A 12,833-nucleotide genomic window follows, 5' to 3' on the forward strand; every position below is an offset into this window, starting at 1 on the left:
AGTTAACCTTGAAAAGAACTAAAATTTCTTCTGGTACCAGTTTCCTGATGAGTTTGTATGAGGTCATATTGTAAACTTGGTGTAATTTTCTTGTTAAAAAGAAAAGCGTGAGCTCCCTCCAGTGGCTACATTAACAATTTTTGAAAACAATATATTTTTATTAGAAAAGTGCCGAAACCTTCCTGGCTTTTCCGAACATAGTCAATATCATTGGTTTCCAGTGAGGGAGACCATAACTAGAATTCACATGTTAGTTACTTACTGATTTTGAGGTAAATTTCCATTGTGGATATCTAAGATTTTAATTTATTTAATAAGTCACACAATTGAAGAATTGAACGAGACTAGAGATTGTTCATTCAACAAATATTAACCGATTACCTACTATTTGCCATGAGTTGCTCCAAATGTAGAGGATAGGGAAGTGAACAAAACAAAATCCTCATTAAACTCATAATTTGAATGCAGAAAGGCAATAAACAATCCCTCTAGTTGAGGCTCCTTCAATAAATAAATTTTTAATCCATTTGAATTCAGAATTTGCAATTATAATAGGGTCTCCTGTGCAAAGGTGTAAAGGATATTTTCTTTTCTAGAATAATTTATTTCAGGTTAAAAATAATTTGGATCAGTAAAAGACAGGAATTTCCTTTGCCCACTCAAGACTAAATATAGAAATGAATATGGTCTGGCTAATATACATTAAAAATATCACATTACACATAATATAAGCATTACTTATAATTTACAAAATGCATATTCAGTTAGTCACTCTAAATACATACATTTGTCCCTCGGTATCTGAAGGGGATTGGCATAGTATTTGCATATAACCTACACACATCCTCCTGTATACTTTAAATCATCTCTTTAGTATTCATAATAACTAATACCATGTAAATTGTTATATAGCATTGCTTAGGCAATGATGACAAGAAAAAAGTCTGTATATGTCACTACAGATGGAACCATCATACGTAATTAGCTACACAGTACATATCAACAACAATACAACATTTTTTTTCCAAGTATTTTTCATCTTTGGTTGGTTGAATCCAAGGATAAGGAACCCATGGATATGGGAAGCTGACTATATTCAGCCACTCTCAGCCTTAATTTTTTCATCTATCAAAAAGAAAAAAAAAATCCTGCTTTCATGGTATTTCGGGGTAAAATGGGCTCCGTAGATTAGCCCTCCTTAGATTAGCAGGTAAAGCCTTTCATCACCCACATGCATAACCTCACCCAACTCATTTTCCTCATCTTTTCTGCTGCACACTCCCTTCCCAACTTTTAGTCGCACCAAATTTCTGGTTGTCCCTTAAAGCCACTAGACCAGCTGTGGGCAAACTACGGCCCGTGGGCCGGATCTGACCCGTTTGAAATGAATAAAACTATTGAAAAATAAAGACCGTACCCTTTTATGTAATGATGTTTACTTTGAATTTATATTAGTTCACACAAACACTCCATCCATGCTTTTCTTCTGGCCCTCCGGTCCAGTTTAAGAACCCATTGTGGCCCTCGAGTCAAAAAGTTTGCCCACCCCTGCACTAGACCAATGGGTCTCAACCTTCTGGCCCTTTATTTTTTTTTTAATATATTTTATTGATTAGGCGACCCTGTGAAAGGGTCGTTCGACCGCCAAAGGGGTCGCGACCCACAGGTTGAGAACCACTGCACTAGACTTTTTCAAGTCTTTGTACCTTTCTGCAGGCTATTTTCTTTATTTAGAAAGCCTTCCTTTCCCTCCTGCAGAACAACTCATCTTTCGGGATTTCAATCAAATACTACCAAAAACTGTGAGACATTCTGATTCCTCGGCTGTTTGTCCTTCCTATTGCTTCCACTGAGCTATTATAAAAACACGCTTATTCACTTTACATGTATTTATCTATTCGTCTCCCTTATTAATCTGTGACTTTCTTGAGGGCAAATGCCCATGTTTTATTTATTTTTGTATTCCTAGCACCTTACCCTAGTGCCTGACATATGGATTGTGACTAAAAGCTGTGACATAGCCTGAATATTTTATTCACAAGTCACATTTTGGGGACTCAAGATGAATATGCATAGTACATAAGCTTATAATTTTGACAGGAATTTTAAATTAAATCTATGAATGGTTTTGCAAGTAAAATATGGATTGCATACATTTCTTAACTACACAATACTCGATTCAATGATTAATAACTAGAAGCCATTCTCCAAATGCAACTGAAAAACTAATCCTGGTTTGCACAGCGTTCTTGATTGTGTGTGTGCTCAGAAGTGATTAGAGTTTCGTGGTTTTGGCTCAGTCACAGATGACCTTGACTGAAGTTGGTGTTCTGTGAAATTGCTTATTTTAAGCAAGAGAACACCAAGTTCTCTATTAATGCCGAATTTGTTACCAGCTGACAGCTGTCAGGCTACTTTTTTTCTTTCTTATCTAGTTACAATCTTGACTGCCTGGATTGAAATCCCCGCTTCCTCACCAGCTGACTTTGGGCAGTTAACTTGTCTGAGGCTGTTTCCTCATCTGTAAAGTGAAGATAATTATAGAACCTTCTTTAGAGGGCTGTTCTGAGGATTAAATGAGTTAGTAAACTTGAAATGCTGGAAACAGTGCCTGGCATAGGGTGAGTGATCAAATGTATTGTATTAACAGCACCCTATCGCATACATCCATTCTCTGTATATTTATTTTTGCACTGTGAGATTGTATAAATGTATTCTCTTGGGATTACTGGGATCTGAATTTAAAGCCCAAGCTGAAGAGTACTGACAAATGTTCTAACAGTGGTTGACATTTCAGTACAATTAATTTTCGTTTTAAAGTAATCAATATACAACTTTTTATCCAAGCCAAACAAAACAAAATCGTATTAAAATTATACTGCCCCTACCCCCGCCCCAATTTACGCCTCTCGTTGCTCTTTTATCCCCCTTTATAAAAATAAACTAGTGCTATCTACTCCCCATGGGTATTTTTAGCTCCTAACTTTAGGCTGTGGGATTAAAACACCAAGCAAACTAATAAGCCTCATCTGTTTCCCAAGAGTGTGTCGGGATGATGAAATAAATTAACGTGTGTGGAAAACAAACAAACAAACTGCGTTTCATAATGTTTCAGAAACGATTGATAGTAGCAGCGGTTGGCCGAGGAATAAAAGTGTCGTAAAAGCCACCGCAGAGCGAGAAGGCCGTGAAGGTAATTTGACCCTCGGAGGCTCCCGTAGTCTAGCTCCTGGCTGCGCGTCCCACGTGCTGCTTCCGGTCCTGCCGTGCTGCACGATTCCCGGCAGGATCTGGGCCGGGTGGTAATTGCCATCGGTGTAGGGTGTTTTTTTTTTTTTCTTTCTTTCTTTCTTTAAAACTGCCCGCCGCAGAGTTCGTCAGCAGCCAAAATGTCCAGCAGAAACAACAACAAACTGCCCAGCAACCTGCCGCAGTTACAGAACCTGATCAAGCGGGACCCGCCGGCCTACGTGGAGGAGGTGGGACTGCGCCGCGGCGACGCTAGAGGCCAAGGCGCGCCTGGTTGACACGAGTGGGGTTGGGGAGGCGTGGAGTGGAGTTGGGGATCCTGGCTGGCCGCGTGTGCTACCGTTAGGTTCTGGGGTCTGTCGGGAAGGGAGAAGGGGCCGGGAAAGGGACATGCCTTAAGGCGCGTGGTCCACCTCTTGGAACTCTGTCCCTTCGGATTTTTCTACCTGCTCCGTAGACCTTTAAATACCGCATTTTGCTTTAGGGAGACATGGCGCGCTTCCAACCTCCAACTTCCCTGTCGGTTTCTCTGCCTTTTCTTTTTAGAAACTCCTAACTTGAATTCATTGGTAACACTTGACGTGTCTTTTCTCAGGATGCGTGCGACTGACGTCTGTTTGCCCCGCGCTCTGCGGTGGGTTGTGTCGGGAAGGAGGTGAATTCTCACGTATAAGGATAGACAGGGGCTTAGTCTAGTTTGTGAAATCAGTATTCAGTCGCATCGGAAGCGGGCATGACCTGGATGTCAGAATTTGCTTCGGGGAAGGATGAGGTTAAAAATTAGGTTAGGTTCAGATTGCGAGGGACTGTATATACTGATTTCATACAGATTGTGAACATTAAGGGTGTTTGAGCCAAGAAGCGACAAAATGAAAGTGGTGATTTTGGTACTGTATTAATTTGGCAGTTGTGTTCCTCAGGCACCCGGTGTCTGCGGGCGTTAATGAGATACCTGCTAGGCATCTGATGCCTTTGTTTGTGCTGCTTCCTCACTAGATGGTGGTTTGTTCAATGGCTAACACAGTTACTCATCTTTTGCCCTTCTCATTTTCCTCCTCCCCCAACTTTTCACTTAGAAATGTTTAATTGAATGCTTTTTACCAAGAAGCAGTTCCAGTGGTTTAGGTCACCAGTGTAGAAAGCCTCTCCAAGGAAAATAAAGAGTAAGAAACAAATACAAGAAATTAAGTAATAGGTGAGACGATGTGTAAAGCTGTGTACACAACCATTGACAAAGTAATAGTTGTTAGCTGTACAGTGCTGTGTTTAAGGACATTGTTTTCACAGCTAACTAATCCTGACCCTGCTGTTGACCAGTTGTGTTACTTGGAAGCATTAATCACTGAGCCTTTTTAATATGTAAGGAAGACATAATTCTTACTTCAGAGAATTGCTCTTTCATTCACTTGGTGAATGCATATGCAAATCCACACATACTATACCTACTGTGTGTCAGTACAGTTCTAGGCACTGGGGTTACAGTGATCAATAGACAGATCTGAGAGCCTTCTTCTCTTGGACGTTTGTTCTAGAATTGATGGTAGACATACAGTGGTAAGGACTATGGAGAAACTAAATTTGTATATGAATATGCCTCGATAGTGGTGGCTGGGCTGGGGTGGGAGTGGGAAAAGGATCTTGCCGGAAGCACACTGAGTTCTGGGGTACTCTCCTCACTCTTGTCAATGGCAGTAGGAAGTCAAGAGAGATGGGGTCTTACCTGAAGCATGTAGGGGCTGCATGCTATCTGAAGTCCTATTCTTGGAGAAAGCTGAAGGCCTACCAGTTTTGTTGGGGAAATCAAGAGTTATGTTTTTTTAACCATGCTAAGTTTAAATGTCTGGTAGGCATCCAAACAGAGACATCAGACAATTAATTGGATATATGGATTTGGAGGTCACTAACCATATAGGGCTTGCAGTATTAAGAAATATTCACTTTCATAGTGTCTGTCTGTCTCTTACTCTCTCACTCTCTGGTACACACACACTCAAAGCTGTGGTCTATGGATGAAGAGTAGATACATGGAACTAATTGATGTCTGGTGTTTCAACATTCTTAAGTTGTTGTTAGGATTAAACATAATTAAATGAGATAATGGACACAGTGAGCTTGGCATATAGCAAGTGATGAACAAATGGAAGCTATTATCATTATTTCTGTGTGTCTATTGTTTTTGGCTGTTAATACATCTATCTAGAACTCTAGGATAGAATCTAAATCGGCATTTAAAAGAAGAAGGGAATTTTGACTGGAGTGCTTCATGTACATAAGAAATACATAATTTACATTTTCTGACATGGTGTTTTTCTGCTGATATAAGTGCTATATGCACAGACTATGTAGTAAGGGTCATTTGGATAGTAAATGTCAGAATAGGACCAGAACCTGAGTTTTTGACTCTTGGCTTTACTGTTCTTTACACCACACCACCTAAATTTCTAATGATAAAGGAAAGGATCTTTAGATTACCTGTGATGTACATAAAGTTTCCAACACTTATTTTGAAAGTGCAGGTAAGGAAAGAGTTTCTACATACTTTTGCCACATCATTTTCTCCATGTCACTAACCAAGACTTAAATATACTGAGCAAGTCATATAATAAAAGGTGACCATCGTAAATTTCATTTTTCTACAGTTTCTACAGCAGTATAATCACTACAAATCCAATGTGGAGATTTTCCGATTGCAACCTAATAAACCCAGCAAAGAACTGGATGAGGAAGAGAGAGAAAAATATCAATGATGAGAGAAAATCATTGATCAGCTGCCTCCCACACACCCCACATGGGGGATCAGTCCCACAACCTGGGCATGTGCCCTGACTGGAAATCGAATGGTGATCTTCTGGTTTATAGGTCGAGGCTCAACCATTGAGCCACCACAACCAGGCAGTTTTCCCTCTTTGCAAATTTACTTTCTCTGTGTCATGAGTTGGAAGATTTTTTTTTTCTAATTTTCTGAGGGTGAGTTTTTCCGATTGCAACCTAATAAACCCAGCAAAGAACTGGCAGAGCTGGTGATGTTTATGGCACAGGTAAGAAGATAATTTCTGTGTAAAACAAAGACCAGTTATTACACATAGTTTGCAGAATGTTTTTCCAGTAATATCCAACCTCATTCCATTCAGGAATGAAAGCTTCATTTAAAAAAATTTTTCCCCCTTTAAAAAAAATGTTTTTATTATTTTTTTTAATTTTTATTTTTTTAAATATATAAGATTTTGCTAGAGCTTTTCACAGAACCATCCAGAGCAAAATTTCAGACTTTTTGTTTTCTTCAAATTCATTATAAAATCAGATTCTAAATCATGTCACACATATTTTAATAAGACTAAGGGGAAATATGAAAGGAGTCAGAGAAATTTACCTGTAGAAGAAAAAGATATGGTTTGGAGCCATCTACCTCTATGAAATAGCCTTTATTCCCCTTTTGCAGAATTTTGCAGAAAATCCGAAATATATGCACATGAATCATAGGAGAGAAAGACAGACTTCAGAAGAGTCTTTGTTTTGTTACAGATTGGCCACTGCTACCCGGAACATTTAAGTAACTTTCCTCAAGAGTTGAAAGATCTTCTTTCCTACAATCACACTGTCTTGGATCCAGATCTTCGAATGGTAGAGCCAGTATTTGGATTGATAACTTGTGCTGTGTTCATGTGTATTCTTATAATATGTGTTTAGATGAAAATAGCCTCTGGGCTAATCATTTTTCTAAATTGTGTAACAAAATGTGTCACCCCTTAAAATCCTTCTGTGGCTTCTTATTTAAACTTAGAATTAGACACCCGATGCACGAAATTCGTGCAAGGGCCTTGGCCCCAACCCCCGCTCGCCACTACCACCACGGCCGGTGGCCTCTGCCGCCTCTGCCTCAGCCCCCACCCACTTTGGCTTTGTCTGGAAGGAAGGCTGTCCAGAAGGATGTCCAGCCTAATTAGCATATTATGCTTTTATTATTATAGATAAAACTCAAACGCATTATCGTAGCCTGTAAGTTCTTACATGATCTGCTTCCTGCCTATATGTGCGTGCGTGTGTGTGTAATCTCATTGTCTTTTCAGTTATACTCTTCTTTCTGATCTTTCAGCATGCTAACCCTCCTAGGATGTTCTTTTCTCTATTAAATAGGTGATTCCTTCTAGTCATTCAAATATCATATGCCTGAAGAACTTTAATTTCAACTTATGGTTTGTATAATGCTTAATTTAATAAATTTATCCATTAAATAGCCAGTTTGAACATTTAAATATTCTTACTCTAGTGGTTGACATTGGGTCCTGGCCAAGATCCCTTTACCAGGCCAGTGCATCCATTTCCCCTGCCTAATGGCCCCCAGCTGCCCGTTCTCTGGAGCATTGTTCTCAGCTAAATGGGAGGCCTGGTACCTGAGAGGTTGACCTTGCAGCTCACAGCTGGTACCTGACCAACCCAGTGGTATAAAACCCTGACCCTGTCCCTCTAGGTGGGTCCCACTCTCTGTTGCAGTTTGTACTCCAGGGCTTGTGATTTGACTAGAGCTAGTCTCAGCCAGGGACACATCCTTGCTCAGCTTTTCTCTGCCTTATTTTACTGCCTTACTTCCCTTCTAGACAAACCACTGTAATGATTCGGGCTCTACTTCTAGGGAACTCAGCCTTAGGCATTTTAAAATTGTATACATCAGCTTTCCAAACACCTTTATAGCAAGTAGAACTTACATAAATATTATGATCACAAAACATTGATATCTTATACAAAAATTTGTAAAAATGCTAAGTCCATATGTTTAACTCTGTTTATACTTCTCTAAGATTTTTTTTTTAATATATTTTATTGATGTTTTACAGAGAGGAAGGGAGAGAGATAGAGAGTTAGAAACATCGATGAGAGAGAAACATCGGTCAGCTGCCTCCTGCACACTCCCTACTGGGGATGTGCCCGCAACCAAGGTACATGCCCTTGACCGGAATCGAACCTGGGACCCTTGAGGGTCTATCCGCTGAGCCAAACCGGTTAGGGCAACTTCTCTAAGATTTTATTAATTTGATTAGGCCCAAATGAAAAAAAGGTCATCTCAGACAAACCAAGGTTGCAGGTTTAGGGTTGTCAACTGGTTAACCCTTGGGGTCATAGGACCTGACAGCACAGCCCAGGAGGCTTCAAACTCCAACCATTAGTCAGAAGCCTTTTACTTAAGTCATGGAGCTTTTCAAGTTCCTCTGGGTTGTACGATTTGAGATTTTGAGCATGGAGACTCAGTGTCTTTCCAGGTAATTAGGTTTTCTTTCTTTAAGTTTTGTGTGGCTAATAGTACCAAACCAAACTGGTCTGCAAAGCATCCTATATAATAAAAGACTAATATGCAAAATGTCCCCTCGACCGAGAGTTTGACCTGGAGTTTGACCAGGGGGCAAGGCCGATGGCAAGCCCCATCAGGACGGGCCAGCTGAACCCCACCAGTGCACAAATTCATGCACTGGGCCTCTAATTATTAATAAAAAAATGTGTGTATGTTTCTTTATAGTATTTTATGATGATTAGTAGGTTTTTAAAACACTAGTTAAAATTTTTCTTTGCTAAGAAACAAGGGATTGAATCTGTAATTAGCATTCCTTTTTAGAAGAATCATTTAGAACATATTGATGGATCCTCTTTTTACTTGGCTATTGTGATGGCCACCTTCAAACTGTCACCACCTGTCCAGTGGGAGCTTCTTCTTTCAGCAATACCCCTGATGTTTTTAAAGCATCCTTACATTCTGGCAGAAATAGTTCCAAACCCTTTCTTACTGTTTGTCCTGCCCCAAGCCTTAGAGTCGGCTATTTTCCAAGCATTATTTGTTCCATCCAATGGAGAAGAGAATTAGAGGAAAAATTTGAGTGATAAGGGTACTCATAAAAGTTGGTGGTAAGCAAGAGTACTGCAACTTTTGTTGTAGTACTAACAATACTTCAAAAGAATGCCTTGTAAGATCACAAATTCAGATTGATTATTCCAGTTTAGTGTATGATGTTATTGTTGTTAACCCACCTTTCTTATCTTTGTGGATTCATTGATTACTGGGGTTTTGTCAGATGCTGACCTCCCTGTGTAAGGTAGCCACAATGTATCATATATATATTACCTTGTTTTACTTCCTTTGTGACATTTATTATCTGAGATACTTACTTGCTTGTCTGTCCTCTCTTCTGCTACACCCCCCAGTGTGTAAGGCCCATGAGGGCAGAGACTCTGTTCTGATGCCTGATTAATAGGCTCTTTTGTGATTTACATGCTCCATTTTCTTAACTTTATCATTATCTTATAGTATATTTTCTTTTCCTTCCTGAGACATTTTGCAAAGCTTTGATCTTGCTGAGAAATAAGAATCTCATCAATCCATCAAGTTTACTAGAACTGTTCTTTGAACTTCTGCGTTGCCATGATAAGCTTCTGCGAAAGGTAAAGAGCAAAATTGCTTTTTTCATATATCTCATTTTTCCTTGCAGTAACATAAAACTTGTAGAGTGAAGTCTTGATGCTTCACATTATTGGATATAGTTAAGAATAATTTTAATAGGAAAAAATAGACCATTTTTTGCATGCAATATGGTGGTAATAGCTAAACATTTATTAAATGCTTACTTTTTGTCAGGTACCATTCTCAGAGCTTTTTAGATATTTATTTGTTTACTCGGTTAATGATATAGGATTTATTAGTAGTAGTAGTGATAGTAGTAGTAGTATTTTGTAGATGAAAAGGCTGAGATAGAGTAACATGCCCAGAGTCACACAGATTCTGAGTGGTGGAGCAGGAATATAAGCCCAGGCAGTCTGGCTCCAGAACCCAAGCCCTTTTCTCTGCACTGTACTGACCAAATCAGAGCGTGGACTGAACACTCATAGCCATAACTGCCCCACCCTCAGCCCCCAAGAAACTCACTTTTTTGTTATTACTGTTTTCCTATGACTTTGAATTTGCTTACATAAGATCAGAAGCTGAAGGTTTATAAAAGAAATTTAAGCAAGAAAAATTTAAGTTCACATTCATTAACTTAATAGTTTTTCTCAAAGTGTTTAGAAACTGCCACCATTTGATGTTAGCAATTGTACTTCTTGGTCTAATTTGTGGGATAAAAGTTGTTTATAGGAACATGCTTTGGGCACCAATGATAATTGTATTGCCAACATGATCTTGCATGGAGTTAGGGGCTCAGAAAACGAAGCAACTGTAATTCATACACAATTCATCCATTTAAATGGACTATTCAGTGGTTTTTAGTATATTCACAGATTTTGCAAGTATCACAGCAATCAATTTTAGAACATTTTTATCACCCTCGAAAGAAATCCCATTCCCATGAGCAATTATTCCCCATGCTCCCATCTCCCAATCCCTAGGCAACCGCCCATCTATTTTTGGTCTTTTTGATTTGCCTACTCTAGATATTTCATTAAATGGACTCAGTATGTAGCTTTTTGTGTCTGGCTTCTTAGCATAATGTTTACAAGGTTTATCCATGTTGTAGCGTATATTAGTATTTCTTCATTTTTTTTTTTTGTTGCCAAATACTATTCCACATTCATAGGTTATTGGACATTTGGGTGGTTTTCATTTTTGACTATTTAAGAGTGGAATTATTGGGTGATATGGTAACTCCATGATTAACCTTTTCAGGGCAGTTTTCCTTTTGCATTTTAGCTGCTGCTTTTTATTTTGGTTTTGGTCTTTTTTGTGATAAAATGTAAAGTAGTTAATATTAAATCCTCTTGTACATTTGTACTTCTCTCCAAATTAAGCAAAGTTTGAAATGTTGGTTAATATATATATGTTTTTGTTTCTTTTCCTCAGACTTTATACACGCATATTGTGACTGATATCAAGAATATAAATGCAAAACACAAGAACAATAAAGTGAATGTAGTAAGTACCCTTTTGTTTTCCATGTTGCAGCATTGTGCCATCAGTGTATTAAGGCTTCTTTCTCCTCTTTTTCTTTAGGTGTTGCAGAATTTCATGTACACCATGCTGAGAGACAGCAATGCAACTGCAGCTAAGATATCCTTGGATGTGATGATTGAACTCTACAGAAGAAACATCTGGTAATATATATGTATTTGTCGCTTGAGAAATAGAATCTTTTGTTCATTTGTAATTACTACAGAGCACATGCACCATTATTTTTCTTGATCTTGAGTAAGAATAGAAGTAAATATGCAGAGGCAGCAACACTGGTTACCATTTGTTGAGCACATACACCTTATATTACACTAGGGATCCAGTGCACGAATTCATGCACCTTGAAAGGAACTGTAGGCCGCAAGGCTACAGTGGGCACGGGCGGGTCTCAGCCCATCCTCCATGCCCCCGCCTAGTCCCCCCACCACGGTCCTGGTCCCCTGTCTGCTGGCAGCCCTGCTCCTGCTGCCTGACAGTGCTGGCCCTGCTCACACCTGCTGATGGCACAGAGCGATTGGGTGCGAGCAGCTGCTGCTGCCCCAATCGCCCCTCAGGAGGAGGGGGAAGTGGAGAAGCCCTCAGAGGTGATCAGGGCTGGCAGCTGCTGCTCACACCCGCTGATGGCGCAGAGCGATTGGGGCCGGCGCTGGTAGCGGGTGTGAGTGGCAACTCTGGTGCCAGCAGCGGGCACAAGTGGGGCCGGCGCTGGCAGCAGGTGCATGTGCCTAGCGGGACAGTGGTGCACGGGAACAAAGAATTTTCAGTAACCATCAGAGGCTCGCCCTGATGACAGTGACCAGTGCCCCACCTTGGTCTGGCACCCCCACTCACCTGCTCCACCATCCCGCCGCAGCCAACACCCACCATGTTTTGCATGCGCCCCCCTGGTGGTCAGCACATGTCATAGCAACTGGTTGGTTGTTCCGCCATTCAGTCTATTTGCATATTAGGGTTTTATATATAGATTGTTCTCCCTTCAGAACAAAGTAATGCAGCTTATCTGGAGTTATTCACATTTGATAGGTATTGACACTAAAGTTCATAGAGTTTAATTTTAGTAACTAATAAAGGGCAGAGCTAAAATTCAAACCCAGATCTGTCTTGACTCTGAAATCTGTGCTCTTTCTTCTTTGCCACTCTGGGAATTTTCAAGTCAATTTATCCTATTTCTGTAAAATGTCATGTTTTATGAACTTTGGTTTATTGATTTAGTGCCTTCAACTCATGTGTTTTGCTTTTCTTATTTATTTACTTGCTATAAAAGTAGTAATATTCATTGCAACAGAAAATTTGAAGAAGCCAGAAAAGTCTTTTTAAAACATTATTGATAGTCTCAACCACCCAGAGACAGTCACTGTTAATAATTTATAATTCCTCCTGCCTTTTTTTTAGCATGAATTTTTACTGTTAGAATTTTGCTACATTAATAGTTTTTTATTTGTTTCACTTCTCTTCAGTGGGCTCCCATTCCATTAAAATTTTCCTAAGGGCATCTTTTTGTGGTTTTTTTGTGTGTGTTTTTAGAGAGGAAGGGGAAGAGAGAGAAGCATTGATTTGTTGTTTCACTTTTTATGCTTTCATTAGTTGATTCTTGTATGTCAAGCATGTCAAACTCAAGGCTAACCTGGGAGCCAAATAAACAAGGTTTAAGTTTATGTGG

At 39.6% G+C, this 12,833-nt stretch overlaps 1 protein-coding gene and 1 long non-coding RNA gene across 2 annotated transcripts in view; one reads left to right on the top strand and one right to left on the bottom strand.

Moving 5' to 3' along the window:
• The first annotated feature begins 3,201 nt into the window (after positions 1-3,201).
• SDAD1 (SDA1 domain containing 1) overlaps positions 3,202-12,833 on the top strand; it is a 34,577-nt gene continuing 24,945 nt past the window's right edge. Inside the window, 7 exon segments of the mRNA XM_006779341.2 lie at positions 3,202-3,479; positions 5,889-5,921; positions 6,216-6,287; positions 6,772-6,870; positions 9,565-9,675; positions 11,066-11,137; positions 11,216-11,316. Of these exon segments, the coding sequence (XP_006779404.1) occupies positions 3,390-3,479; positions 5,889-5,921; positions 6,216-6,287; positions 6,772-6,870; positions 9,565-9,675; positions 11,066-11,137; positions 11,216-11,316 (578 nt within the window). The 5' untranslated portion in view covers positions 3,202-3,389.
• Positions 3,486-6,287, bottom strand: LOC107184630. Its single transcript, XR_001515530.1, has 3 exons — positions 6,238-6,287; positions 5,887-5,943; positions 3,486-3,766 (listed from the first exon to the last, which is right to left on the bottom strand). It is a non-coding gene; the product is annotated as an uncharacterized LOC107184630 (long non-coding RNA).

Source organism: Myotis davidii, unplaced genomic scaffold (genome assembly GCF_000327345.1).
Source record: "Myotis davidii unplaced genomic scaffold, ASM32734v1 scaffold892, whole genome shotgun sequence".
NCBI classification, from domain to species: domain Eukaryota; kingdom Metazoa; phylum Chordata; class Mammalia; order Chiroptera; family Vespertilionidae; genus Myotis; species Myotis davidii.